This window comes from Spermophilus citellus (genome assembly GCF_964194105.1).
Source record: "Spermophilus citellus genome assembly, chromosome: 5".
NCBI lineage: Eukaryota > Metazoa > Chordata > Mammalia > Rodentia > Sciuridae > Spermophilus > Spermophilus citellus.
In genome coordinates, this window is record NC_138186.1 from 105,399,670 (window position 1) to 105,425,668 (window position 25,999).

At 37.4% G+C, this 25,999-nt stretch overlaps 1 protein-coding gene across 2 annotated transcripts in view; it reads left to right on the forward strand.

The window, feature by feature from the left end:
- KLHL32 (kelch like family member 32) overlaps positions 1 to 25,999 on the forward strand; it is a 191,652-nt gene that overhangs the window by 75,755 nt on the left and 89,898 nt on the right. For both annotated transcript variants that reach the window (XM_081295657.1, XM_081295659.1), the window contains one exon: positions 16,945 to 17,052. In XM_081295657.1, coding sequence (XP_081151783.1) covers positions 16,945 to 17,052 — 108 coding nt within the window. The remainder of the gene's footprint in view (positions 1 to 16,944; positions 17,053 to 25,999) is intronic.

The window sequence follows — 25,999 nt, forward strand, 5'->3', positions numbered from 1 at the left end:
CATGAAACCAAGATTCTTATTCTTGCCTCCTTTCAGTTTTCTCTTTTGTAAAGTAGGGCTGGTAAGAGACATGCTTTATAGAGACTCTTAGAAAATTAATGAAACCATGCTTATAAGCTTTCAATACCTTGGGACATGTGTTGAATCCTCAATAATGTTTTATTTATATAAAATATTTATTGTCATCAGATATACATTGTGATCTCTTTTCTTGTGCTAGTTAGTAGAAACTTCCTTAATTTGAATCTATTAGAAGTAAAGAGACTTTGAGAAATATAAATTCTAACATCAGAGCATTTGGAAATTTTTCAAGAGTAGTGTTTCAATTGCTAACTCTCTTCCTCTAATAGGATTAGAGGAATAAGACTCATTTATTTATCTTAGTACAGAGGATTTCTTGAAAATATGATTTGGGACCAAATGACCAAATGCTGAGGTTGACTTTGATTGGTTTTAGATGACTATGGGAACTTGATATTGGGATCCAATATCCTCACTCAGATTTAAGGTACATATTTGAATCAGTTTGTCAACTCAAGTGTGCAAAATACATTACTTTCTTATTTTTAGCACAGCTTAATTTTTGACTTTGATATCCCATCCTGACAAGTAGATTGGACAAGTAGACTCTATCTTGGATAATATTTCAGTCTTTTATATTTCCTTTTTTTCTCCTCCAACACTTCCCCCTTTTCCTTCTACAGTTTCATCAGAATTCAGAGGGCTTTTGTAGTACCTGGAACCTAAGAAATGGGTCTCTGATTTTGAGTCTACCATTGTAGTTGTAGATGTTCTTATTGCTTCAATGAGTAGTGGTCTCTTGAAGTTGGAGAGATCTTTGCTTCTGTAGCTTTGTAGGTAGGGGAAGCTCTCTGAAAGCTGGGAAACTTAGTGAATGAGTAAATCATGCATAAGTAAATCATGATGTTATGTACTCTGAGGGCTGGCTGCCTCTACCCAGGGGAGCCACAGAGCAGGGCAAAGGGAACTAGGGTTCTTAATTTCCTTACAGTCTGAGATCTCTCTTTTCTAAATCTCTTAAACTCTCATCTTTCTTGATCTTTCACAATAGACTGCTAATGTCCATTAAACACAAAGCCCTAATAGTTACCAATGTAAGAACTTCTTTTCTTAGATTGTATTCTTTTCAAAGAGATTTGACTCTAAAGTGATAAGAGATTTTCATATCACATCATTCGTATCACATTGATTGCAATACATCTAATAGATGCTTCCTGATTCAGTTACAATCCATGGGAATTAGTCAGCCTCATGTGAGATTCCAGTAATAGGTGATAATAATGCAGTGTCTAGTGAGACAGTGAATATTCATCCTTTTGAGGTCAATCTTGTGGGAAGAAGCTGGGGAGAAGTTGTCTGTAAATCTAAATACCATCTAATGTCTGTCTTTGTTTTTCTTTGAAATGAAGGACCTACTAGTTTCCCAGTTTATCCAACTGTTCTTGAGAGGAAGAAACAAAAGTAGACTCTAAAGACCTTGGCAAAGTATGTGGGTTCAAGTCCTGACTATCCCCCTTACCAGCTTTATCACCTGGGCCAGTTGCTAACTTTACAGGTTCTCAGTTTCCTCACATTTGAGGGGGTGATAATAGTACGTACTTGTAGAGTTCTGAGGATAAACATTTAATACAAGTAGGACTGTGACAGTGGGGGCTGGCATGGCATGCAGTAAAGTCTGAGCAAACATGAGTTACTATTGTCTTGTTATTATTACCAAAGTACAACTCCAATGAAGTGCTAAAGGAAAAAGGCTTTTTTCCTAATGATTAAACAAAGGTCATTTCACTCAAATGAAAATAAAGATCTAGATGGATGACATGTATGTATGAATGTATAAAATTTATAAAGTATATTTATTTGTACATAAATTTTTAGAAGTAAATTTCATATATATATATATATATATATATATATATATATATACACACATTTTAATAAGATCAAAAGAAACTCTTCACATGGTTACCTTTTTTAGAGGTACTTTAACTATTGTGGATTATTCGTAAAAACTCATACCTGCCCACCCCCACTCATTTTGTAAGGTGTAAAAATTTGCCTCAGCCTACATCTAATATGTTTGCAGAAAAAGTGTACTTGAACACTTGGGAAAACTTGAATACTTCATATTTGTTGAGCTGGCCTGTTTTGCCTTAGGTTAGGAAGGTTCCAGTGAAATGAAATGGTTGCTTAGCAACTAATGGAGTTAGATGAAGCAGTCTGTTAGCCATGCTCTCGCCCTCATCTGGGAGTATGCCTAGTAATGGGAAAGAGACTTCAGTGTGTGTCACCTGACTCACAGCTGTCAAACCAAAGTGACAGGGAAGTGAAATACGAAAGAGACATTCCACAGCTGGGTGGGGCACCTATGTGTATTTGTATATACCTTATTTTATTTATTTTTAATTTTTTTTAGTTGTAGACCGACATACTAACTTTATTTTATTTATTTTTGTATGTGGTGCTGAAGAAGAGCAACCCAGTGCCTCAGACATGCTAGGCAAGCACTCTACCACTGACCCACAATCCCAGCCCTAAACCATATTTTATGTTAGAATGTTGAAGAAAAAAGATTTTAAAAGAGCAAATTAAAAATAAGGGCTGTTGAAAGTTTGGGTTAAAATTTTGAGTAACGATTAACTTACATTACGTTTTAAGTGAGTAAAATAATCAAAATAATTAAGGAAATTCCATAGTGTTATCTTCAATATTCTTGCAAAAAGTTCTCTACAGAAAAAAAGGGTAATGGATTTTGTAGATGACATTGTGAATTCTAGGACGTAAACTGTGTTTTAATGCTTCTTTGCTCAGGGTCCCTGTTTATACCCATGAGGAATATTATAACTAGATGCTGACCACTGTCACTTGAGCTGAGTGTGGGCCTCATAGCCCTCAATCCAGGAATCATTACAAATATCAGATTGGACAGGCAAGAAACTTCCATGCCATTCTTTATATGAAACTGAAATTTTTTTAAACTTCTACTTTTTTAATTTCATAGGGATGTTTTAAGTGATTTGTGTCAAAAGCAGCTTTCAGGCAGCCACATGAAATTCCTCTTCAGGAAAATGTGATAAGAAGGAAATGGACCAAAGAAAATCAACCAAAGTAATTGGGGAAAAAGGGATGGTGTGAAGGATCTGCCTGAAGATTCTTGTCATTGGTACCATCCAAGCACATAGGACAATTACTTTTTCAGAGATCATGCATTTGAAACTATGAACCTTTTTTAAAATAAGCTTTATTTTAGAAGCAGTACTTGCCCCCACCCCATGAATCTAGGGACCAGTTCTTCCTTACTAAAATTTGGACTCAAGCCTTCTGCTCAGATTATAGCATTTCTAGCATTGGCTTCAAACACTAATAATTTTATTTATTTATTTGTTTTGAATTTTTAAAATTTCTGTTCTTTTTTTTTAAAGAGAATATTTTTTTTTTCAAAGAGAGAGTGAGAGAGGAGAGAGAGTGAGAGAATTTTTTTTTAATATTTATTTTTTAGTTCTCGGCGGACACAACATCTTTGTTGGTATGTGGTGCTGAGGATTGAACCCGGGCCGCACGCATGCCAGGCGAGCGCGCTACCTCTTGAGCCACATCCCCAGCCCATAAATTTCTGTTCTTTTTAGTTATACATGACAGTAGATTATAATTTGACTTATTTATACAAACATGGAATACATCTTTTTTTTTTTTTAGAGAGAGAGAGAGAGAGAGAATTTTTAATATTTATTTTTTAGTTCTCGGCGGACACAACATCTTTGTTGGTATGTGGTGCTGAGGATCGAACCCGGGCCACACGCATGCCAGGCAAGCGCGCTACCGCTTGAGCCACATCCCCAGCCCTGGAATACATCTTATTCTAATTAGGATCCCAGTCTTGTGGTTGTACAAGACCACAAGAGACTGATGATACAGAGATTCACTGTGATGTATTTATATGTGTACATAGGAAAGTTACATCTGAATCTTTCCACTGTCCTTTCTATTCCTGTATCCTCTCCCTTCATTTCATTCCTCTATAATCTATGGAACTTCTATTCTCTCCCACCCTTTGTTGTGTGTTGGCCTCCACATATCAGAGAGAACATTCAACCTTCAACCTTTGGTTTTTTGCACAAATATTTTTGACTCAGAATTTGGAGTTGATGTTCTTTACAGTGGGAGATTTAAGAGCTGTTACCAGATATCTGAAGGGTTGTTGAGAAGACAAGAGAATAAACTTAATGACCTTCTTCTAGGAACCAGAGGAGAGAGTTATCAAGAGGGTAATATGATTCAATATTATGAAAGTTTTACTAATACTTGTCCAGCAAGAGACAGCCCGATAGGCAAATTTATTGGGTATCTCATCATTCTAAATACTCAAATATGCAGAGAGTTCTACAAGGAGTGGTGGATCATACCAAAGAGGAGGAGAATTCTAAAGAGACAAAGGAAAAGCCATAATGGTACTTATCCTTTTCGAAGGCTCATCATCACCGTGTAGTTAATTTAGGAAACAACTGTATCAAGAGCAAAGCTGTGAAATGCTGCTAGTCCTTTGAATACACAAGCAGATCTTTAAATATATTTAAAGATCTTATTTGTAGCATGATTTTTAACATATAAGGTAGGTTTTTCTTTATATAGTTGAGGTGAGGGGAAGTTGGTATTTTAGTGATACTAAGTTTAATTGCCTAATTTTATTTATGATAATATAATTTTACTAATTTAGTTTGTCCTATGATATTTTCTTCCCTGAGAATATTACTCTACTGTTTGAGGAACAATGAAAACAGTTATAAATATATAGGAGGAAACCCCCCCCCACTAACCAAATATCCCTACTCTGTCAGGCCATTATCCCTCCCGGATTGTTTTGGTTTGGACACAAGGTGCCCCCCAGAAGCTCTTGTTTCATGCAGGAGAAGAAATGATCAGATATTGAGAGTCATAACCTATTCACTGGATTAATCCATTTGATGGATTAATAATTTGAATGTATTACTGTGTGGTAGATATAGGTAGGTGGTATGTGGTTGGAGGAAATGGGGCTTGGGGATTATTATATATTTTATTTCTGACTCCTTGTACTTTCTTTCTCTTTCTGTTTGTCATGAGTTGAGAAGTTTTCCTCCACAATGCCCTTCCACCATGGTGTTCTGCCTTATCTCAGGCCCAGAGCAATGGTGGTGAGTGACCATGGACTAAACCTCTGAAACCCTGAGCCAAAATAAACTTCTTTTCTTCCAAATTGTTCTGGTCAGATATTTGGTCACAGTGACCAAAAAAAAAAAAAAAAAAAAAAAAAAAAAAACCCTGACTAAAACACAGCTGCACTGGGTTGCTTCTGCATGCGTGTGATAAAGGAGGTAAATAGTCTACTGCAGTTGTGGTCAGAAACATTTCTCTCCCTTCTAGAAGGGAAAATGGCTATTACAGTTAACTGAGATTACATTTACTGAGATTTTCAACCAATTCTGTATGTGAGCTATAACCAAATGCAATAAACTATAATCACCATTAACACCAAATTGAGCAAAACGTAATGTTTGTTGATTTGGAAGTTAGTGCAAATCTGTCATGCCTTGGTGCCCATTGTAAACATCACTAATTATATAACACTGAGCATGGAAGGATGGATCCGCTGAAGTCATTGCAAATTGCTCTTTTCAATGACTTCCTTAAGTATGCCTGTTTACTTTCATTTAACTCTTTAACAATCATAAAAAATAAGGGTTGGGCTCAGTGGTAGAGCTCTTGCCTAGTATGCATGAGACCCTGGGTTATCCCCAGCATCAATCAATCAATCAATAAATAAATAAGAATGAAATATGCTCCCAAAACAATCCAGGTAATTTATCTCTAATGTTGTTTGTATTCCTGATAAAATGGAATTCACAGAACATCTTGCCTACATACAGTGTTAACACCAAAGCTATATATAACTTACCAGGTTAAAAAAACATTTCAGCAACTTTGAGTACCTAAAATATCTTTCAGCTGCCATTTTATTTATCATTGATGAGGTAATAGAATCTCAACTGGTCAGTTTTGTGGCCTAATGTACCAACTTAAATGGGGTTGTAGCTCATTTTGTGACTACCTGACAACTAGCATAACCCAAGAAAACTTAATTCATGTTCTGTGATTTTAGGAATCCTTTTATGTCATTTCTTTGTGAAATAAAGGAGAAATTACATCATAAATCTCTGGTCAGCATTTAAAGTGGATTGTATTCTCAAAAATTGGATTTTCAATGAGAAAGATTTGTGGTGGTGGCAGCACATTATCAGCCAAGAGTAAGCTGTGATGACTGTAAATCTCAGTCTGGCCAAGGTTCCCCCAAAGACAAAACAGTGTGAACCCAGAGGAGTCTGTGCTAAGCTTTCATTTTTCTAAGCAGAACCTTATCCTAGTCTTTGGCAGAATGTTGTGGCTTGATAGAAGACATGGCCATATGTTCTTCTTCTTCTCTTTTTTAATTTCCTAAATGTCTAAGCTTTGAACTCACTTGTTTCTGAAGTATTTTCTTATGGTAGATGCTCTATTTAACTATGGTTTTTATATTCCAACATCTAAAATACGCTACATGCAGAAATGCTTTTCTATAAAGAACTAATTATTTTTGTTTATGACTCTGTAGAACAGCAGGCCATCATCTGTGGATGAGTTTTTGAAGAGGATGTTAGCTTGCTCATTCACTCTCACCAGTATTTATAACATGCATGTGATGCTAAGGTTTGGAACGTAACAGCAAGTAAATAAGATGTAGTATTTGCCTTCATGGAACTGTTAGTTTACCTTTTCAAGAAATTTGATGCTTAAATATAGCACTATTGGTGTTACCGCTGCTTTTGCTATCAAAGGAGGCTTTGTCCTTGTCCTCCCCTGTGGGCGCTAGTAGTCCTCTAGACATTGTTTCTCAAGCCTGGGTAGCCTAGGAAACTTGGTGTTTCACTGTGCCAAATGGCCAGGTTCTTCTTTATCCAATGAAGTGTTCCTAATTGAGGTGCCTTGTACATGCATTCAACCCAAGACATTGACCTTGATTTAATAATTACATATTTTATCTCTAAATGAACTAATTATCTAATTTTTAAAAATTATAAGCTTTAAATTTGTAGTACTAAATTTCTGATGTGATATTAAAATGGAAGTTCTGTTTTTATAGAAATGGTGGTGACAATTTTGGGGGTAGAGTAATTTCATAAGGTAAGGGTATGGTCACAGTGACCAAAAAAAATGTCTAATACCACCCGATAGACTGGGTTACTTCTGCATGTGTGTGATAAAGAAGGTAAATAGTTTGTTCAATTGTGGTCATAACAATCATAACAATCATAAAAAGTAAGGGTTGGGCTGAGTATTCAGCAAAAGGAAGTATGCAGCAAAGTAAAGTCCTGCAGCTAGGGATGGGAGTTTTGAGTGGGACTGTCATTGGGAAAATATCTGAAAGACATGAATTTGGGTTGTGGTTGGATGGAGGGTGTTGTTTCTCAGCTCTCATTTTAAATAGATCAAAGGGAGACATGTATCTAAACCTTAAGACAATCTTGTGAAGTTAGTAATTCTCCCCATTTCACAATAAGAGAGCCAAGGTTCAGAGAAATTAACAAATCAGCCAGAGGTCACATGTTCAAGGTAAATTGTCCATAGTGACAAATAGATTTTAAAACCAGGATCTGAATCAGATGTGTCTTCTTACACAGTTCTGAATATTAAAAATGAAAAAAGTTTTTAAAAAGCAGTTGTTTTGAAATACACAAATAAAGTATGTTCATTGCAATGATCCAAATAATAATTTATGTAAATGGGATAAAATAATAATCTCTTTGCCTGCCCACAATCATACCCTATAATACAACAATTATAGAAAAAAGTTGTTTGATTATATTGATAGAACACAATTACCCACTTGCTTATATAAACATGTGCAAATATACTTGTACCTTATTTAAGGAATTGAGTCTTCTGTTCAACTTTACTAAGCCAGGCTTCAAGTTCCATAGTTCACATGCCTCTGATCATCAATAATCTTTGCCAGTATTTCTCTGGTTACATCAATATCACAAGCCTCTGAAGATCAGTATTCTATGCCAGTATTGCTCTGATTACTTTTGAAAGATACTAGGAAATCCTAAAAACTCACTTGGTAGTCTGCTCCATTTTTTAACCTTTGATCTCAGGGATTTTTTCCATTTCATTAACTCTGGTAATTCTTGGGCAGTCTGAGCCATTTCTGTCCAGCTCTGCATATGGATGGAAGGAGAGCAGCTGGCCTCTGCATTCAATGCAATTATAAATTTGAAGATCTGAAAAAAAGTAAATTAGTGTGGTGAATACTGAAAACTTAGCCATCCATATAATAAAAAGCAGACATTGAAAATAACTGAAATTTCCTTTGAAATGGTTATAAAAAGTCTAGAAGCAAATTCAGAATTAAACAATTTGGAAGATTTTTCTTAAGTTGTGATCTGTGCTTGTTCATTTTGGAATTTCTTCTAGAAATGCAAAAGCAGAATCTCTTAAACTCTAAAGTCGATTTCTTTTTTTTATTGATTATTTAAAGCATTACATAGCTCATGATATATCATTTTTCATACATTTGACTCAAATCCTGTTTTGAACTCCCATTTTCACCCCAAATACAGATTGCAGAATCACATCTGTTACATATTCATATTTTTACATAATGCCATATTAGTGACTGTTGTATTCTGCTACCTTTCCTATCCCCTACTATCCCCCCTCCCATCCCCTCCCCTCCCATCTTCCCTCTCTACCTCCCCTGCTGTTGTTCAATTCTCTCTCTTTTTTTCCCTCCCCCTTGCCCCTCATAACCTCTTATAATTTTATGTATCATTGAAGGTCTCCTACTATTTCCATGTGCTTTCCCTTCTCTCTCCGTTTCTCTCCCCCCATTCGTCTTTGTTTACTGTAGTCTTTTCCTCATGCGCTTCCTTCCTGTTCTGTTCTTAGTTGTTCTCTTTATATCAAAGCAGACATTTGGCATTTGTTTTTTAGGGCTTGGCTAGCTTCGCTTAGCATAATCTGCTCTAATGCCATCCATTTCCCTGCAAATTCTATGATTTTGTCATTTCTTAGTGCTGCATAATACTCCATTGTGTATAGATGCCACATTTTTTTTATCCATTCATCTATTGAGGGGCATCTAGATTGGTTCCACAGTCTAGCTATTGTGAATTGTGCCGCTATAATCATTGATGCAGCCGTATCCCTATAGAGCGATTTTTTAAGGTCCTCAGGGAATAGTCTGAGAAGTGCGATAGCTGGGTCAAATGGTGGATCCATTCCCAGCTTTCCCAGGAATCTCCATACTGCTTTCCAAATTGGCCTCACCATTTTGCAGCCCCACCAGCAGTGTACAAGTGTACCCTTTTCCCCACATCCCCGCCAACACTTATTGTTGTTTGACTTCATAATGGCTGCCAATCTTACTGGAGTGAGATGGTATCTTAGGGTGGTTTTGATTTGCATTTCTCTGATTGCTAGAGATGGTGAGCATTTTTTCATGTACTTGTTGATTGATTGTATGTCCTCCTCTGAGAAGTGTCTGTTCAGGTCCTTGGCCCATTTGTTAATTGGGTTATTTGTTATCTTATTGTTTAATTTTTTGAGTTCTTTGTACATTCTGGATATTAGGGCTCTATCGGAGGTGTGGGGGGTAAAAATTTGTTCCCAGGATGTAGGCTCTTTATTTACCTCTTTTATTGTTTCTCTTGCTGAGAAAAAACTTTTTAGTTTAAGTAAGTCCCATTTGTTTATTCTTGTTGTTAACTCTTGGACTATGGGTGTCCTATTAAGGAATTTGGAGCCCGACCCCACAATATGTAGATCGTAGCCAACTTTTTCTTCTATCAGACACAGTGTCTCTGATTTGATATCTAGCTCCCTGATCCATGTGGAGTTAATTTTTGTGGATGGCAAGAGAAAGGGATTCAATTTCATTTTGTTGCATATGGATTTCCAATTTTCCCAGCACCATTTGTTGAAGATGCTATCCTTCCTCCATTGCATGCTTTTAGCCCCTTTATCAAATATAAGATAGTTGTAACTTTGTGGATTAGTCTCTGTGTCCTCTATTCTGTACCATTGGTCCACCTGCCTGTTTTGGTACCAGTACCATGCTGTTTTTGTTACTATTGCTTTGTAGTACAGTTTGACCTCTGGTATCGCTATACCTCCAGATTCACACTTCCTGCTTAGAATTGCTTTTGCTATTCTGGGTCTTTTGTTTTTCCATATGAATTTCATGATTGCTTTGTCTATTTCTATAAGAAATGCCGTTGGGATTTTGATTGGCATCGCATTAAACCTGTAGAGAACTTTGGGTAATATCGCCATTTTGATGATGTTAGTTCTGCCTATCCATGAACAGGGTACATTTTTCCATCTTCTGAGATCTTCTTCTATCTCTCTCTTTAGGGTTCTGTAGTTTTCATTGTATAAATCTTTCACCTCTTTTGTTAGGTTGATTCCCAAGTATCTTATTTTCTTTGAGGATATTGTGAATGGAGTGGTTTTCCTTATTTCCATTTCAGAGGTTTTGTTGCTGATATACAGGAATGCCTTTGATTTATGCGTGTTGATTTTATAACCTGCCACTTTGCTGAATTCATTTATTAACTCTAGCAGCTTCTTTGTAGACTCTTTTGGGTCTGTTAGGTATATTATCATGTCATCCGCAAATAGCGATAGTTTAATTTCTTCTTTTCCTATTTTTATGCCTTTAATTTCTTTTGTCTGTCTAATTGCTCTGGCTAGTACTTCGAGAACTAAATTGAATAGAAGTGGTGATAGAGGGCATCCCTGTCTTGTTCCAGATTTTAGAGGGAATGTCTTCAGTTTTTCTCCGTTTAGGATGATGCTAGCCTGAGGTTTAGCATATATAGCTTTTACAATGTTGAGGTAAGTTCCTGTTATCCCTAGTTTTTCTAGTGTTTTGAACATAAAGGGATGCTGTACTTTGTCAAATGCTTTTTCTGCGTCCATTGAGATGATCATGTGGTTCTTGTCTTTAAGTCTATTGATGTGGTGAATAGCATTTATTGATTTCTGTATATTGAACCATCCTTGCATCCCAGGAATGAATCCTACTTGATCATGGTGCACAAGTTTTCTGATATGTTTTTGTATTCGATTCGCCAGAATTTTATTGAGAATTTTTGCATCCAAGTTCATTAGAGATATTGGTCTGTAGTTTTCTTTCTTTGAAGTATCTTTGTCTGGTTTTGGGATGAAAGTGATGTTGACCTCATAGAATGAATTTGGAAGAGCTCCTTCTTTTTCTGTTTCTTGAAATAGCTTGAAAAGTATTGGTATTAATTCTTCTTTGAAGGTTTTGTAGAACTCCGCTGTATACCCATCTGGTCCAGGGCTTTTCTTGGTTGGTAGTCTTTTGATGGCTTCTTCTATTTCTTCTTTTGTTATTGGTCTGTTTAAATTGTGTGTGTCTTCCTGTCTCAATCTGGGCAAATCATATGCCTTAAGAAATTTATCGATATCTTCATTATCTTCTATTTTATTGGAATACAGCGTTTCAAAATACTTTCTAATTATCTTCTGTATTTCTGTAGTGTCTGTTGTGATATTGCCTTTTTCATCCCGTATGTTAGTAATTTGAGTTCTCTCTCCTTTTCGTTAGCATGGCTAAGGGCTTGTCTATCTTATTTATTTTTTCAAAGAATCAACTTTTAGTTTTATCAATTTTTTCAATGGTTTCTTTTGTTTCAATTTCGTTGATTTCTGCTCTAATTTTAATTATTTCTTGTCTTCTACTACATTTGCTGTTGTTTTGCTCTTCCTTTTCTAGGTTTTTGAGGTGTTGCATGAGTTCATTTATTTGTTGGTTTTTTCTTTTTTGAGGTAAGAACTCCAAGAAATGAATTTCCCTCTTAAAACTGCTTTCATTGTGTCCCATAGATTCCGGTATGTTGTGTCTGTGTTATCATTTGATTCTAAGAATTTTTTCATCTCCTCCTTTATGTCTTCTATAACCCATTGATCATTCAATAAAATATTGTTCATTTTCCATGGGATGTAGGATTTTTCCTTCCTTCTTTTATCATTGATTTCCAATTTCATTCCATTATGATCAGATATGGTGCATGGTATTATCTCCACGCCTTTATATTTACTAAGGGTTGCCTTATGGCATAATATATGGTCTATCTTTGAGTAGGATCCATGTGCTGCTGAGAAGAACGTGTATCCACTTGATGATGGTTGATATATTCTATATATGTCGGTTAAGTCTAGGTTATTGATTGTGCTGTTGAGTTCTATAGTTTCTTTATTCAGCTTTTGTCTAGAGGATCTGTCTAATGGCGAGAGCGGTGTGTTGAAGTCACCCATAATTATTGTGTTGTGGTCTATTTGACTCTTGAACTTGAGGAGAGTTTGTTTTATGAACGTTGCAGCTCCATTGTTTGGTGCATACAAATTGATGATTGTTATGTCTTGTTGGTGGATGGTTCCTTTTAACAGTATATAGTGACCTTCTTTATCCTTCTTGATTAACTTAGGTTTGAAGTTGATTTTATTCGATATGAGTATGGCCACTCCTGCTTGCTTCCGAGGGCCATGTGAGTGGTATGATTTTTCCCAACCTTTTACCTTCAGCCTGTGTATGTCTTTTCCTATCATATGAGTCTCCTGAAGGCAGCATATTGTTGGATTTGGTTTTTTTTTATCCAGGTTACTAGCCTATGTCTCTTGATTGGTGAGTTTAGGCCATTAACATTTAAGGTTACAATTGAGATATGATTTGTACTTCCAGTCATGCTTCTTTATTTATTTATTTTAGTTTGGCTAGTTTTGCTTTTTGGTTATTTTCCTCCCCCTTTACTGAGATACCTCCTGCTGTTAGTTTTGGGCACTATTTTTCAATTCCTCTTCTTGTAGTGTTTTGTTCAAAATGCTTTGCAGAGCTGGTTTTCTTGCTGCAAATTCTTTTAGCTTTTGTTTATCGTGAAAGATTTTAATTTCATTGTCAAATTTGAAGCTCAATTTTGCTGGATATAGTATTCTTGGTTGGAATCCATTATTTTTCAGCATTTGAAATACATTGTTCCAGGATCTTCTCGCTTTCAAAGTTTGTGATGAGAAATCGGTCGTTAACCTAATTGGTTTACCCCTGAATGTAATCTGCCTCTTTTCTCTCGTAGCTTTTAATATTCTCTCCTTGTTCTGTACGTTGGCTATCTTCATAATTATATGTCTTGGAGTTGGTCTATTATGGTTTTGAATGTTTGGGGTCCTGTAGGCTTCCAGGATTTGGCAATCCATTCCATCTTTCATCTCTGGGAAGTTTTCTAGAATTATTTCATTTAATATGCTGTCCATCCCTTTGGTTTGAATCTCTGTACCTTCTTCTATCCCTATGACTCTCAGATTTGTTTTTTTAATGACATCCCATATCTCTTGAATAGATTGCTCGTGGGATTTAAGCATCTTTTCTGTGTTGACTATATTCTTTTCAAGTTGATAAACCTTGTCTTCATTATCTGATGTTCTTACTTCTACTTGATCAAGTCTATTTGTAATATTCTCGTTTGAGTTTTTAATTTGGTTTATAGTTTCCTGCAATTCTAGGATTATTGTTTGATTTTTTTTTTAAGATCTCTATCTCCTGGTAGAGCTCGTTCTTTGCCATTTGAATTTGTTTATTTAATTCATTTTCAAAATATACTTTTATTTCTTGGACTTGCTGTCTCATGTCTTCTCTAATATTCCTTTCCATTCGAGTTAGGTATGCCTTGAGTTCTTTCCCTATCCCTGTTTCTGATGTTTCTATGTCCTCCTGTAGAATTGAGTTGTCTTGCATTGTTTGTACTCCTTTTTTCCCTTGTTTTCTCATGTTGTCCACGTTACTTTCCAGCTCTATTTGATTGTCGTGTTTCTGCTCTCTTCTATAGATTTGTTTTGTTTCTGTATTACTCTGATGTCTCTCCTTTGTGTTGTTAAACTATGCCTGCTAACATGGATTCCGCTGGGAAGGAATTCCGACGTCTGAGCTCCAGTGACGACACTACTCTGCTATGACGGGCCCCAGTCTCCTTGCCGGGGTGCCCTAATGGGGGGGTGTGACTGGACTGTCTCTGTGTGGTTTCAGCTCCCGGTCGCGGCAGGCGGGCAGTCTCCAGCCACCCAGTATCACAGGCCGCGGGCAGGTGATCAGTCGCCAGCGGGTGGGTGTTCTCCCACCGCCCAGTTACGCGGGCAGTGGGTTAACTGTCGCCGGCGGGCCTGCAGTTTACAGCTGCCCAGTCGCGAGGGCCTTGCCTCTAGTCTCCTGGTTTCTCCTGCTAGTCTTGGTTTCTCCTGTTTTGTTGTTGCAATCTGTCGGAGAGTGGCAGTGGATACTTCAGCTCTCCAAGATGGTGGCCGCTGGTTGCCTTAGTGGAGTGTCCCTTGTGGGGGATGGGACTGTACCGCTTCCTTCCCCGTCTTCAATCCCGAACTCAGCCCGGGGTTCAGTGTGGGCTTGGCTGGTGGGATACCACCGTGTCGCAGCCACTTATCTCCCTGCTTACTAGTTAATCCCTTCTCTGCGGCGCCACGCCTTCTGTAGCTGCGGGGCAGGCCGCGCGAATCAGACATCCTGGATCTCCGGGGTCACACCGTTGGCTTTTGGGATCCCCGGCACTCTATGGTTTTGATTTTTTCTGCTTGCCCCTCCCCCAGCGCTGGCTAGACAGGTTTTGTTTTGGCTGCTGGTGTGAGGGGGGGGTTGAAGGTCAGGTGCCTCTAGTTCTCCTTTAGTCTTTATGCAGGCTCACTGTGATACTCCCTCCCCCTGAAAGTCTAGGAGAGATTTTATGCGAAATCCCCCTATGTATGGGGGCTGAACTGAGTGACACACACCTGTTTTGTTGATGCAATCTGTCGGAGAGTGGTGGTGGATACTTCAGCTCTCCTCTCCAAGATGGTGGCTTCTCTAAAGTTGATTTCTTATTAGCATTTTTTACCTATAACCACACTTGATTTCTAATATTTTCCTAATGCATCAATTACTTAAACTAGGGAATACATAAAAGAAACTTCATTTCATTTCAATGTTACTAAACACATATATTAACTAAGAACTTGACATATCAGGCAATATACTGCTATTGTACCCACCACAAATGAGGATTCTGTGACTTCAAATCCAAGATTTTTTTCAGCTTTACTCACATATAATCAACAAATAAAAATTGTGTGTGTATATATTTATATATAAATATTTATGTCACGTATATTTCAAGTTTGCAACTCAGGGTTTTCATATATGTATACATTGTGAAATAATCACATTAAGCTAAATAACATAATCATCACCTCATATAATTACGCTTTTCTTTCTCCCTCTCTCCTTCTCTTTTGTAGTGGAAAAATGTATACTTTTAGCAAATTTTAAGTATATAGTGCAGTATTGTTAACTATAAAGACATTGCTGTACATTAGATCTCCAGAACTTATTTATCTTGCATTAACAGGCACGTTACTCCTTTTGAGCGACATTCCCCATTTCCTCTTCCTCCTAGCCTATGGTAAGCCCTATTCTACCCTCTGCACCTGAGTTTGACTATTATAGATTCCATATATGTGTATTTGTCTTTCTGTGTCTGGCTTATTTTACTAATATAATATCCTCGAGGTTCACCCATGTTGTTGCAAATGGCGTGATTTCCTTCTTTTTTAAGGATTTCTCTTTATGTGCATATGAGCATGTATGTATTCTCTTTATCCACATTCTCTTTAATCACTTGTCTGATGAATACTTAGGTTGTTTCCACACCTTAGCTATAATGAATAATGCTGCAATGGACTTGGGTATACAGATACGTGTTTAGGATACTGATTTCATTCATTTGGGTATAAATTAGTTCCACCTTATCTGTGGGTAATATATTCCAGGACTCTAGTAGATACCTGAATCCACAGGTAGGACCAAATTCTACATATACTCTATTTTTTACTGTTTATATATAACTATGATAAAGTTTAATTTATAAATTAGGCACAATAAAAGATAAAAACAATAAATAATAATAAAACAGAACAATTATAGCAATATATCATAATAAAAGTAATGTGAATGTGTTATCTCTCTCAGCATATCTTACTGTGCACTGATCATTTGTGATGACATAAGATGACACAATGCCTATGGGATGAGATAGAGTGAAGTGAGTGGCATAGGCATTGTGACATAGTGGTAGGTTAATACAGAAGGGCTGCTTGAACACAAGTACTCTAATACCCTTTCAGTCAATTTGATAACTAAAATGGTTCCTAAGAGACTAACACATGCATAGTATATGTACATGTAGATACTAGACAAAGGAATGATTTGTGTCCTGTGTGGGACAGAGTAGAATAGTACAAGATTTCATTATGCTATTCAGAATGGCACAAAATTTTAAACATATGCATTATTTATTTCTGGAATTTTCCATTTAATATTATCCAATTATGGTTAATCCTTGGTAACTGAAACTGAAAAAAGAGAAAAAATGGATAAGGCTAAATGATACATATGATATATACCATAAGTGGGATTGTCAGATCATAAATGCAAAAGACAGGAGATGAAAGTGTGACTTTTCATGTCCAGTTGGCCTGAATGTTCAGGATTACTGCACATTGGTTGGTAGCTGCAGATCCTAGGGTGGAGAGAATGAGTTCAGTGAACCCAAATAGAGTCATCTCTGATGAGAGGGAGCATGTGAGGAATGCAGTACCATGTGCGTTGTTACCATAACTCTTAGATATCATAATGATTTGCAGTAGCTTGTATGAATGAAGCTGTATAGAAATCGGTCTGAAATCAGAACCTATCTTTAACTTGCAAAACATTTTTCTAGTCTCTTGAAGACATTGTCTTGCCTCCTTGCTTTTTATGTACCAGAATTGTTCTCTCTTTCTTTCTCACCTCAGGCAATGTTCAGTCTTTGCATGGTGGAAAGTGGAGCTGACGAGGTGAATTTACACGGTGTGACCAGCCTTGGTTTGAAACAGGCTCTGGAGTTTGCATACACAGGACAGGTATGGCACCAAATGTGACCCAAGAGGCTTTACATTTTAACTCCACCTAACCAGAGGAGATTATCCTGGAGGTATGAGATTTAGTTATATTTCTTGTTACTCATTTTGATATTAAAATGTCTCATTATCTGCTTAATTTTATAATTGAAGTGATGTAAAGGTAAGTAGAGTAATTTGCGTTTTAATACGAAACAAGGAAAATATATTTTAACTTTACTCCATGCTCACTGTTAATAATTTTTAAGCTATCCTAAAGGACCATCATAAGGAAAAGAATATGCTTTATAGCATGGATTAGCATTCAAGCTCAGTGACTTAATCGTGTCTGTATTGCCTTAACAAGAAGAAAATAGTGCTGGAGTCAGTGGTAAAATGTTAGCCTGCCATGCACCAGGCCCTGTGTTTGATCCCCAGCACTGCAAAAGAAAAAAACAAAACAAAATTATTTTAAAGTCTCAGATGCTGTGTCCAGCATCTTGGTATCCCCTCCTCTACTCTCAGAGTCAAGGTCTAAGGCATTTTGGTTAGAACATGATAGTTACAAATCCTAATTTGTTCATCACTAAAATAGTTATAGGATTTTCAGGGATGTCCAGAGGATTGCAAGGACATCCATTTACATTTGAGGACTAGTTAAATAAATCAATCCAGGTACAGGTTCCATGCTTATCTTACTTTATAAACTGTTATGCTTTAATTTCTTTTCATCCAACTTGGGTTCAATGTCTTCTAGTGCTAAAAACGGGACCTCTTCTTTTGACAGGCTCATATCCTGTGGGGGAGAGAGAGGCAAATACATAATTGTACCTCCTCCTTGAGTTGGGAGTTATGGGAGAAGCAGAAGGCAAAACACAGTGGGGGAAAGGAGTACATGGTCACTTGGGACATCAGAAAAATTTCAAAGAGAAGTTGCTATTTGGGTCTTAATATGTGTGAGAGTTCACCTTTCCTCTGAATTTTCTTTAGAGACTTATTAATATGTATGATACTGTCCAGATGCCTTTCTGGAGTTCATAAAACTCAAGGTATGTGTTATAGAAAAATTTAAGCAACTGTGGCATGTGGAATAAAAATAATAGAAGGTAAAAAGAAATCAAGTATCAAGTAGGATATACAAAGAGGAAGAGAAGGGAGATAGATCACTAATTCAGAGTCAGCCAGCCAAAATCATGCTTTAAGAAATTAAGGAAGGCAGTCATTTTTCATAGAGTTGCCAGGCATTTTTCTAGTGATGAGTAAATAATGTATCTATGCTTTTTGGTTTACAGATATCAAGAAATATGTCAGGTCTTACATCATTTATTGTGTATATTTCTTTTTTAACACCTGAATTGCAGTTAGACCTGTGTCTGCCTGTGTCTCAACTAAGCTTAATGACTCATAGCTCATACTCCACTGGTAGGCAGTGAAAATGAAATAGAAATATTGGTTTTTGATAAAACCATTCAAATAAGTAGCTTCCTTGCTTAGCTGCATTAACAACTAAATGGTTTAAGCTTAGAGATTATAGATTGTAAAGTAAGTTTAAATTAGTAGTAAGCCTAAGTGCACAAAAATGTGGAAAAAAAAGCATACTAGTCAGAGAAGAGGGGTTGGGATGGGAGTGGAGTTTGACTATGAAGGGTAGAATGAGTGAACTTTTGGAAGGTGAAGTTACTCTGTGTCATGATTGTGGAGGTGAGTATGTTTAGGTTAAAATACACATGCAGATAGATTTACTGCCTTATTGTTTGCCTTGATTGATTTGTGGTTTCCTTCAGAAGGGACAGCATGTGTGTATATGTACATATATGTGTACACACCTACAGAGCCTGTGCCATAAATGTGAACTGAAGATAGCAGAAAGGGAACCGATTTTCTAAAGGGCAAGAAATTTATTTAGAAAAAGGAGAGAAGTTTGAAGGACAGCCATATCCCATTCCCCAGCAGTCTTTTGCCTTATACAATCAAATTTCACTTTGAATGGAATGGAAAGCCAAATAGGAAGAAAATACATGGGTGACAAGTATTGTGCCTTTAGGAGAAAAAAAAAAAAGAAAAAAGAAAAGCAAGACCTAGTGCCAAACCCAAAGTTGCCTTTATTCTTTCCAGAGACCAGAGTCCCATTTCTGAGTGTATTCACTAAGTGGTGCCAAGCCTACAGCACACCACAGTACCCAGCTATTCAGCTTGTGTCCAGACAGGACAGGAGGAGGACTGACATCTCATGGGACACTTTCTGAAACAGCCAGAGCACAATGCACTTTGTGGGTGCTACTCAGCTTAATTTTTGAAACAGTCCTGAGGAATATGGTGATCCCATTTGAAAGACAAAAAAAGCTCAGGTTTTGCAACCTTCATGACAGTTTATTTAGGACTAACTGGAGCCATGGATGAGGAGATGGAGAAAAGACAAACACACAAATAGAAAAAAGGCCGGGACTTGGTGGTTCAGCTACCTGTGATGAAGGAAGACTGACCATGAGCAAGCTCGGCACATTTATTATATAGGTTTAAACATCAAAAGGATTTATTGTGAGAAAGTTTCTTCAAAGCACTCAGAGTGAAGGATAAACTTTTTTGCAGCCCAGATATAATTATCAGCTATGCACATAACTCTACTCCCCGGCAGGGCATTTGAACCTGAAGTTAAGAACTGATAAATTCTGTGGCTGGCACAGAACTCCCTTTTGAACAGAGTGTCACCATAGCAACTGGGCAATCTTCAATCAGCGCCTTTGCACTGAGAAATTCTCAAGAGAGATATCACCTCTATCTCCAGGCAGTTCAAGGACCATAATCCATTCACCACTCCGGACACCTAGGGAAGTTCAGTGAATTGATTAAGATAATTCTCCCTGTGCATTTTCTTTTTTTTTTTTTACCCATTTTTTTATTAGTTGCTCAAGACAATACAATGATCTTGACATATCATACATTTGATTCAAATGGGGTATGAATTCTTATTTTTCTACGTGTACAGATTGCAGGATAACATTGATTATACAGTCACGTTTATACATACAGCAGTACTAATGTCTGTTGTATTCTGCTGCCCTTTCTATCCCCCCTCCCCTCCCCTCCCCTCCCATCACCTCTCTCTACCCAATCTACTGTGATACATTTCTCTCTCTTTTTTTCTTCCCTCTCACACCATCTTATATGTAATTTTGTATAACAATGAGGGTCTCCTTCCATCTTCCGTACAATTCCCCTTCTCCCTCCCATTCCCTCCCACCTCTCGTCCCTGTTTAATTGTAATCTTCTTCTCATGCTCTTCCTCCCTGCTCTGTTTTGAGTTGCCTCCCTTATATCAAAGAAGACATTTGGCATTTGTTTTTTAGGGATTGGCTAACATCACTTAGCATAATCTGCTCTAATGCCATCCATTTCCCGGCAAATGCCATGATTTTGTTATTTTTTAGTGCTGAGTAATATTCCATTGTGTATAAATGTCACATTTTTTTATCCATTCATCTATTAAAAGGCATCTAGGTTGGTTCCACAGTCTAGCTATTGTGAATTGTGCTGCTCACCCATAAATCAAAGGCATTCCCTGTGCATTTTCATCCAGTTAGTGGAACTCAGTCCTCCTAATTTCAAATCTGTTGTCTCTTTTAAATGTCCAATGTCATTAAGGAAAAATTGAGTCATGTTTGCTGTGCTTTGTTGAAGGAGACACAGAAATATTTGGAGATTTTAGAGAGTGACCATTTTGATAGCTTCTTCTACATGTAAGCTATGCTTTCCAACCCTTGGTCCATGAGGACTTGGAGTTGTGCTGTATCCTCTGTGTGATCACTGTGCTGCATAATGGAAAATGATAAGTCTTTCCTAAACAACATCCAAGGAAGTTTGGCTTCTCATGCATCAACATGACTTTATAATAAATCCATTTTCCCTCTGAGAGTGAGACATAGATGATAGCAAAACAATGGTATTGTAGTATACTGGGGAGATGTGAACAGCTGCTTTCTCTTACTATGGAACTGAAATTAACATTAAGCAAAGAATTTGAAATACAGAAGCATGAATGAAAGCACAGTTCTTCAATTGCTTAATTGTTATTTACCATTGTGGACATTTGCTGATAAATGGTCTTTAGCCATGATATGTATATAGATTTGTAAAAAATGCAGGGTTAACATTGAATTTATCTACCTTTAGATATTTTTCCTGAGAGTTGATTACATGTTAGTCAGTTATAGTAAGCATAGTATAAAATGTAAGTATTTTAAGTGACTGAAAATCATTGCTGTCTTGGGGAAGAGTTGGAAATACAGAGTAGGAGTGATGAATGAATACTGCTAAGTGTAATGATGTGTGCATGTTCCTCCTACACACAGCTCTAAAGTATAGCCTTCTTAAAATTGCCCTACAGATTTCATCCAAGAAATTTTAAAGAAAAGGTGAACTTTTTCCTCTGAAAGTGCATGCACATTACCTATTGATGAGCAAACATGGGGTTGCACAAACATACAGTGTCTTTGCACTTGTTAGAGATGTGCCAGTCCTCTGGGTACACCTGCTCATAGCATTACTTAAGCAGAGCTCAGGATTCATTGCAGCCTTTGTGAGTGTCCTTGCAAAGCCATGCACAATTGCCATGATTATAGTAGAATCAGCCATGGAGGGCAATAGGACCAGGCTCTATCTGTTCCACTGCCCTGTTTTAGGAACAAGATCAGAAGCAAATGAAGCGATGTGTCACTGGGCAGATCTGCTTTAGGGAGAAAAAAATGAATCTAAGAAAATATAAACTCCCACTTACCCTGGTGGATAAGAGGACTCATTCTGTTACCCTGGCCTCCCTTATTCTTCTTACTTTTCAACACTGGCCAAGAATGCATTTATATTAAAGAGTCTTGAGTAGAAGAAACACGAGGAAGAAGAGCAGAGGAATTCTGATGGAGATGTTGGCTGGGATGAGGAATCTCATTCCAAACTATACAAGAGATTAGCCACCCAAGAGCAAATAGGTATTGATTAAGAAAAACCCAACCAGACAGTGAGGAACAGATTATATGGAATCATTTTTATTAAGCAAAGAGCCATACTTGGAATTTGAAAGGACTTCTAATCCCAAAGGCCTCAGAATAAGCCTCTAGGAATTTGAGTAACTTAGTACCAAAATGGAAGCAAATAAGATGAACCACAGTGAAGTTTATTGTTTAGCCCTCTGGTCACGAAGCTGTTAAAGAAGATAGACCCTATGCCAAGCATCTTTTTAAAAGTCTGTACATATAGTAGAACAAGAGTTTAAACCTAGCTAGCCTCCTTTTACTTTCCAGAGAATTCTCCTCCTCCTGTTCCATCCCTTGAAGCCTGATGGAGAGATTCCAGAAATCTAGGAAGAAGATAAACTGTTCATCAAATGGTAGTGATGTTTATTGTCTCCTTCAGAATTTCCCACTTTGAGATGCTACTAACTTTATCAGCCATGAACCAGCTATGTTGGCATCTGATGAAGACAAGTTCTTTGGTATTCATATTCCCTTGCTTTTCTCTTCATAAGCCGAGAACTCAAGCCCTTGAATTCTCAGCATCATGGTAGAACCCAGCTCTTTGGGAGTGCCCATCCTAACTACCCTTCTCTGACCGGGAGAATGCTCTGGCACAATCTTCACAAGTAAATATTATGTAACCATTTCTATTCATATTTTAAAACATTTTGGAAAGCTAGTATCACACTGTTGGGTGAAAAAAATTCTTTGTAGCTATAATTACAATCATGTCAAACTATTCACACAGATAGGAATTGAAAACTAAAGGAATTTCCCCCCTAATTTCCATGCTATTATACACTGAAGTTTTTCCTTCTGATTTTTTGACTCCCTCATAGGTTCACAGGAATACATATCCCCGATAAGTTATGCACTGTAGCATAGCATTTTGATTGCAAATGTATTCTCCACAACAGAGTACTTTCCTCTGGAGACCTGAACATTAGGCAAGGCAAGAGAGTGACAGGAATCTTAATTGGAACTGCTTTCACATGGACCATCCCTTTAGGGGTAGATTTGTCACTTTATATGGAAAAAGTCTCCATCGTATTTACTATAAACATAACCTGGTTGAACTAAATGGTAGTACATGGAACAAATGCAGGAGAATTTTTTCTAAAATGCTTCTCTTGGGAGCAGTGTTAAGACAATTCAGTGGTTTAAATATTTTAACTCTAGAATCCTCTCTTTACCCAGCAGTGCTTACAGAAGCCTGGTGAGTTTAATGCCCCCAAACCACCTTCACTGTGTAGCAGACAATGGAGGGCACAATCTGAAATCCACATCTAAGGAAGAATATTTTTTAAATTTTGCATAAAGCAGTCTTATTCTCCTCTCCTTAGTTAGAGTTTTGCCAAAGTCCACAACTGGACTTAGACACAGAAGGTCAAAGTGGGTCACTCAAATTCCATCAGTGACTTTTTTGCTTTCTGGAATCTTCTAAAACTCTATGTTATTTGCATTTAGGAAGATTTTTCTCTTTTATTCATGCATTGTTGAAGCAAACAAGCAGATTAATCTGCTTTTCAATTTAAGGTAAATTCATCACGTGTTCCAGGTCTTGGTTTCTTGGAACATGTTGACCCACTTAACAGACAAGAACTGTGCCTGTGGCTCTTGGACGCTTATTCCAAGTGGAATTTTTATGGCTTCTCAAGATGTCAAGTAAAATAATCATCCTCGACATGGTTTGGTGTTTCAAAAGTTAGGTTGGAGACCTAACCATTTATCATGAAAAAAACTGAGCTTTTTAGAAGCCGACCTCTAGCAGCAGACTTTCCTCAGCTAAGAATAACAGCGACTTTGCTGGGCCTGCTCCTGTCTGCTCTTTACTAAAAGAGAATAACTGTTTCAGACAGAGTGAAGTCCTGCAGGAGGGGTTCTTCCCTGTAGAGCAGGGTCAGCTCTAACTGATGGTCTCTGTTTCACACCAGTCTTTTCCCTTATTAAATAAGTGTGTGCTGTCTGGTCAGACTGTACTTAGAGCATAGTTTATACATGAAGATTGTAAGGCCATTTGTTCAGCAAATTAATGTCTAAAAAGTCTCTGAGTGAGCAAGTGTCACTGTAGCCACATTTCTGAGATCACACTCTTGTCCAGTAATAAAGCTGATATGTTGATTTTTTTTTAGAAAATATATTTTTGTTTTTCTCTAATAATTTGCAATTTGGTATTTTTTCATTGTCTTACAGTCACTCTGTAGAAAAAGGATTCCCCACCCCCAGCCTCCAAATTTGATTCAATGTTGAGATTGATAATGCCACACACATTCCAACAGGGGATGAAAAATGCCATAACGTCATGAGGCTTTCTGCAGAGAGCAGGGTGGCTCAGAAGCCAGCACAAAAAATGGCTTGAGAGAGGAAGGAAAGGTGGGGTGAGTGGTTTTGGCTTTTACTAGAGGTGGGACTGAGACAAGATTCTCTCTGCAGGCTCTGGTGGTTGGAAAGGAGCTCTTGAGCTTTCTTAGATTTTTGCCCAGTTGTGGAACAAGCAAGGAAACAGGACAGGTGGGGTTTGAAGGTGCCAGCAGTTAAATATCAAAAATTAGTTGAGTAATACATTTCAGGCATTGTTTTTCAGGATATTATTAAACTCAGTTGCCTAATGAAAACAAAATATGTTTGAACAATATGCTTGCACCATTTATATATTTTTCAGCACCAATTCTGAATTAAGGAACCCAAGGGCCAAGGTGCTGAGCTCTTATGTACAAAGAACGCGTGCTGATGACATCGCAAGAGTCTCCAAATACTGTAACAGCATGATTGTGGTCCCTCTGTGTTTTTAAGCTAGTCTTCAGTCTGTAAAACTCTATTTGAATGAGCTGGATTTGTTGCCCTTCTTTCCTCCACTGTCCTCCTAATCCTCTGCACCATCCGTCCCCATTACCTTACTAGCAGAGGGAATCAAAAGAGAAGTGTTGCTTTTTTGCCCCTGATAATGATGTTATTGTCATAAGTGGGACAATAATCAGTCCTTCTCTGACTGACATCCTCCAAAGTAGAAGTGGCTGGTATCCAGAAAATCGAAACAGTGGGTCAAACTACCTACTTAATTGAGGGGTGGATTTTGCACTTCTTACAGTTTTTTCTCTTGAATGTTCAGAAAACCCCATCACCACCCGTTTTGTAATTCATAGTGTATAACTGAGATTTCTTTCCTTTGCCATAGAAAGTGAGCAGTGACTCCATTTTTAAATATTTCTAAACAAAAATCTTTACAATTGTGTTCTTTTTGGGAGGGTAGGGGGCGGGTACCAGGATTTAATTTAGGAGCACTCTCGACCACTGAGCCACATCCCTACCCCTGTTTTGTATTTTATTACAGACAGGGTCTCACTGAGTTGCTTAACATCTTGCTAAATTGCTGAGGCTGGCTTTGAACTCAAAATCCTCCTGCCTCAGCCTCCTGAGCCGCTGGGATTACAGGCATGTGCCACCATGCCCAGCCTTGTGTTCTGTATTGATCATTGAAATTTCTTAGTGTTGGTTGTACTCAGAGTCATTTCCTAAGAAAATGTTCACCCTTCCTTTAGTTGCTTCCTCAAATCACCTGCATGAAGGAAGGTTAACCATTTATTTAGTGGAGACTCTTGGTTAGTTCCTTAATTTTCGTAAGAAGATATCAACTTATTGATGGATTTTTAAAGTACATGAACTTTTTCCTTTGGTAGGGAAAAAAGAGTAATTATACTCTAGCCTCATCCTGTTTGCAGGATGCTTTTGCCAAAAGTTCATTTAGGAAATATTATACACATAATTATACACAGGAGATATGTAGTCACTCCATCTGGCTTGGTGGTTCTTGATCTTCACTATCAGACTTTATATGAGAAGGCCATTTTTACTCTCCTGAAATTATATTCTTGGATAATATTCCTTCCCTACTCAAATTACTCTAAACACCAATAGAATTCTGTGAAAACATGTAGGGAACAAACACAAGGAAATAAATATATATT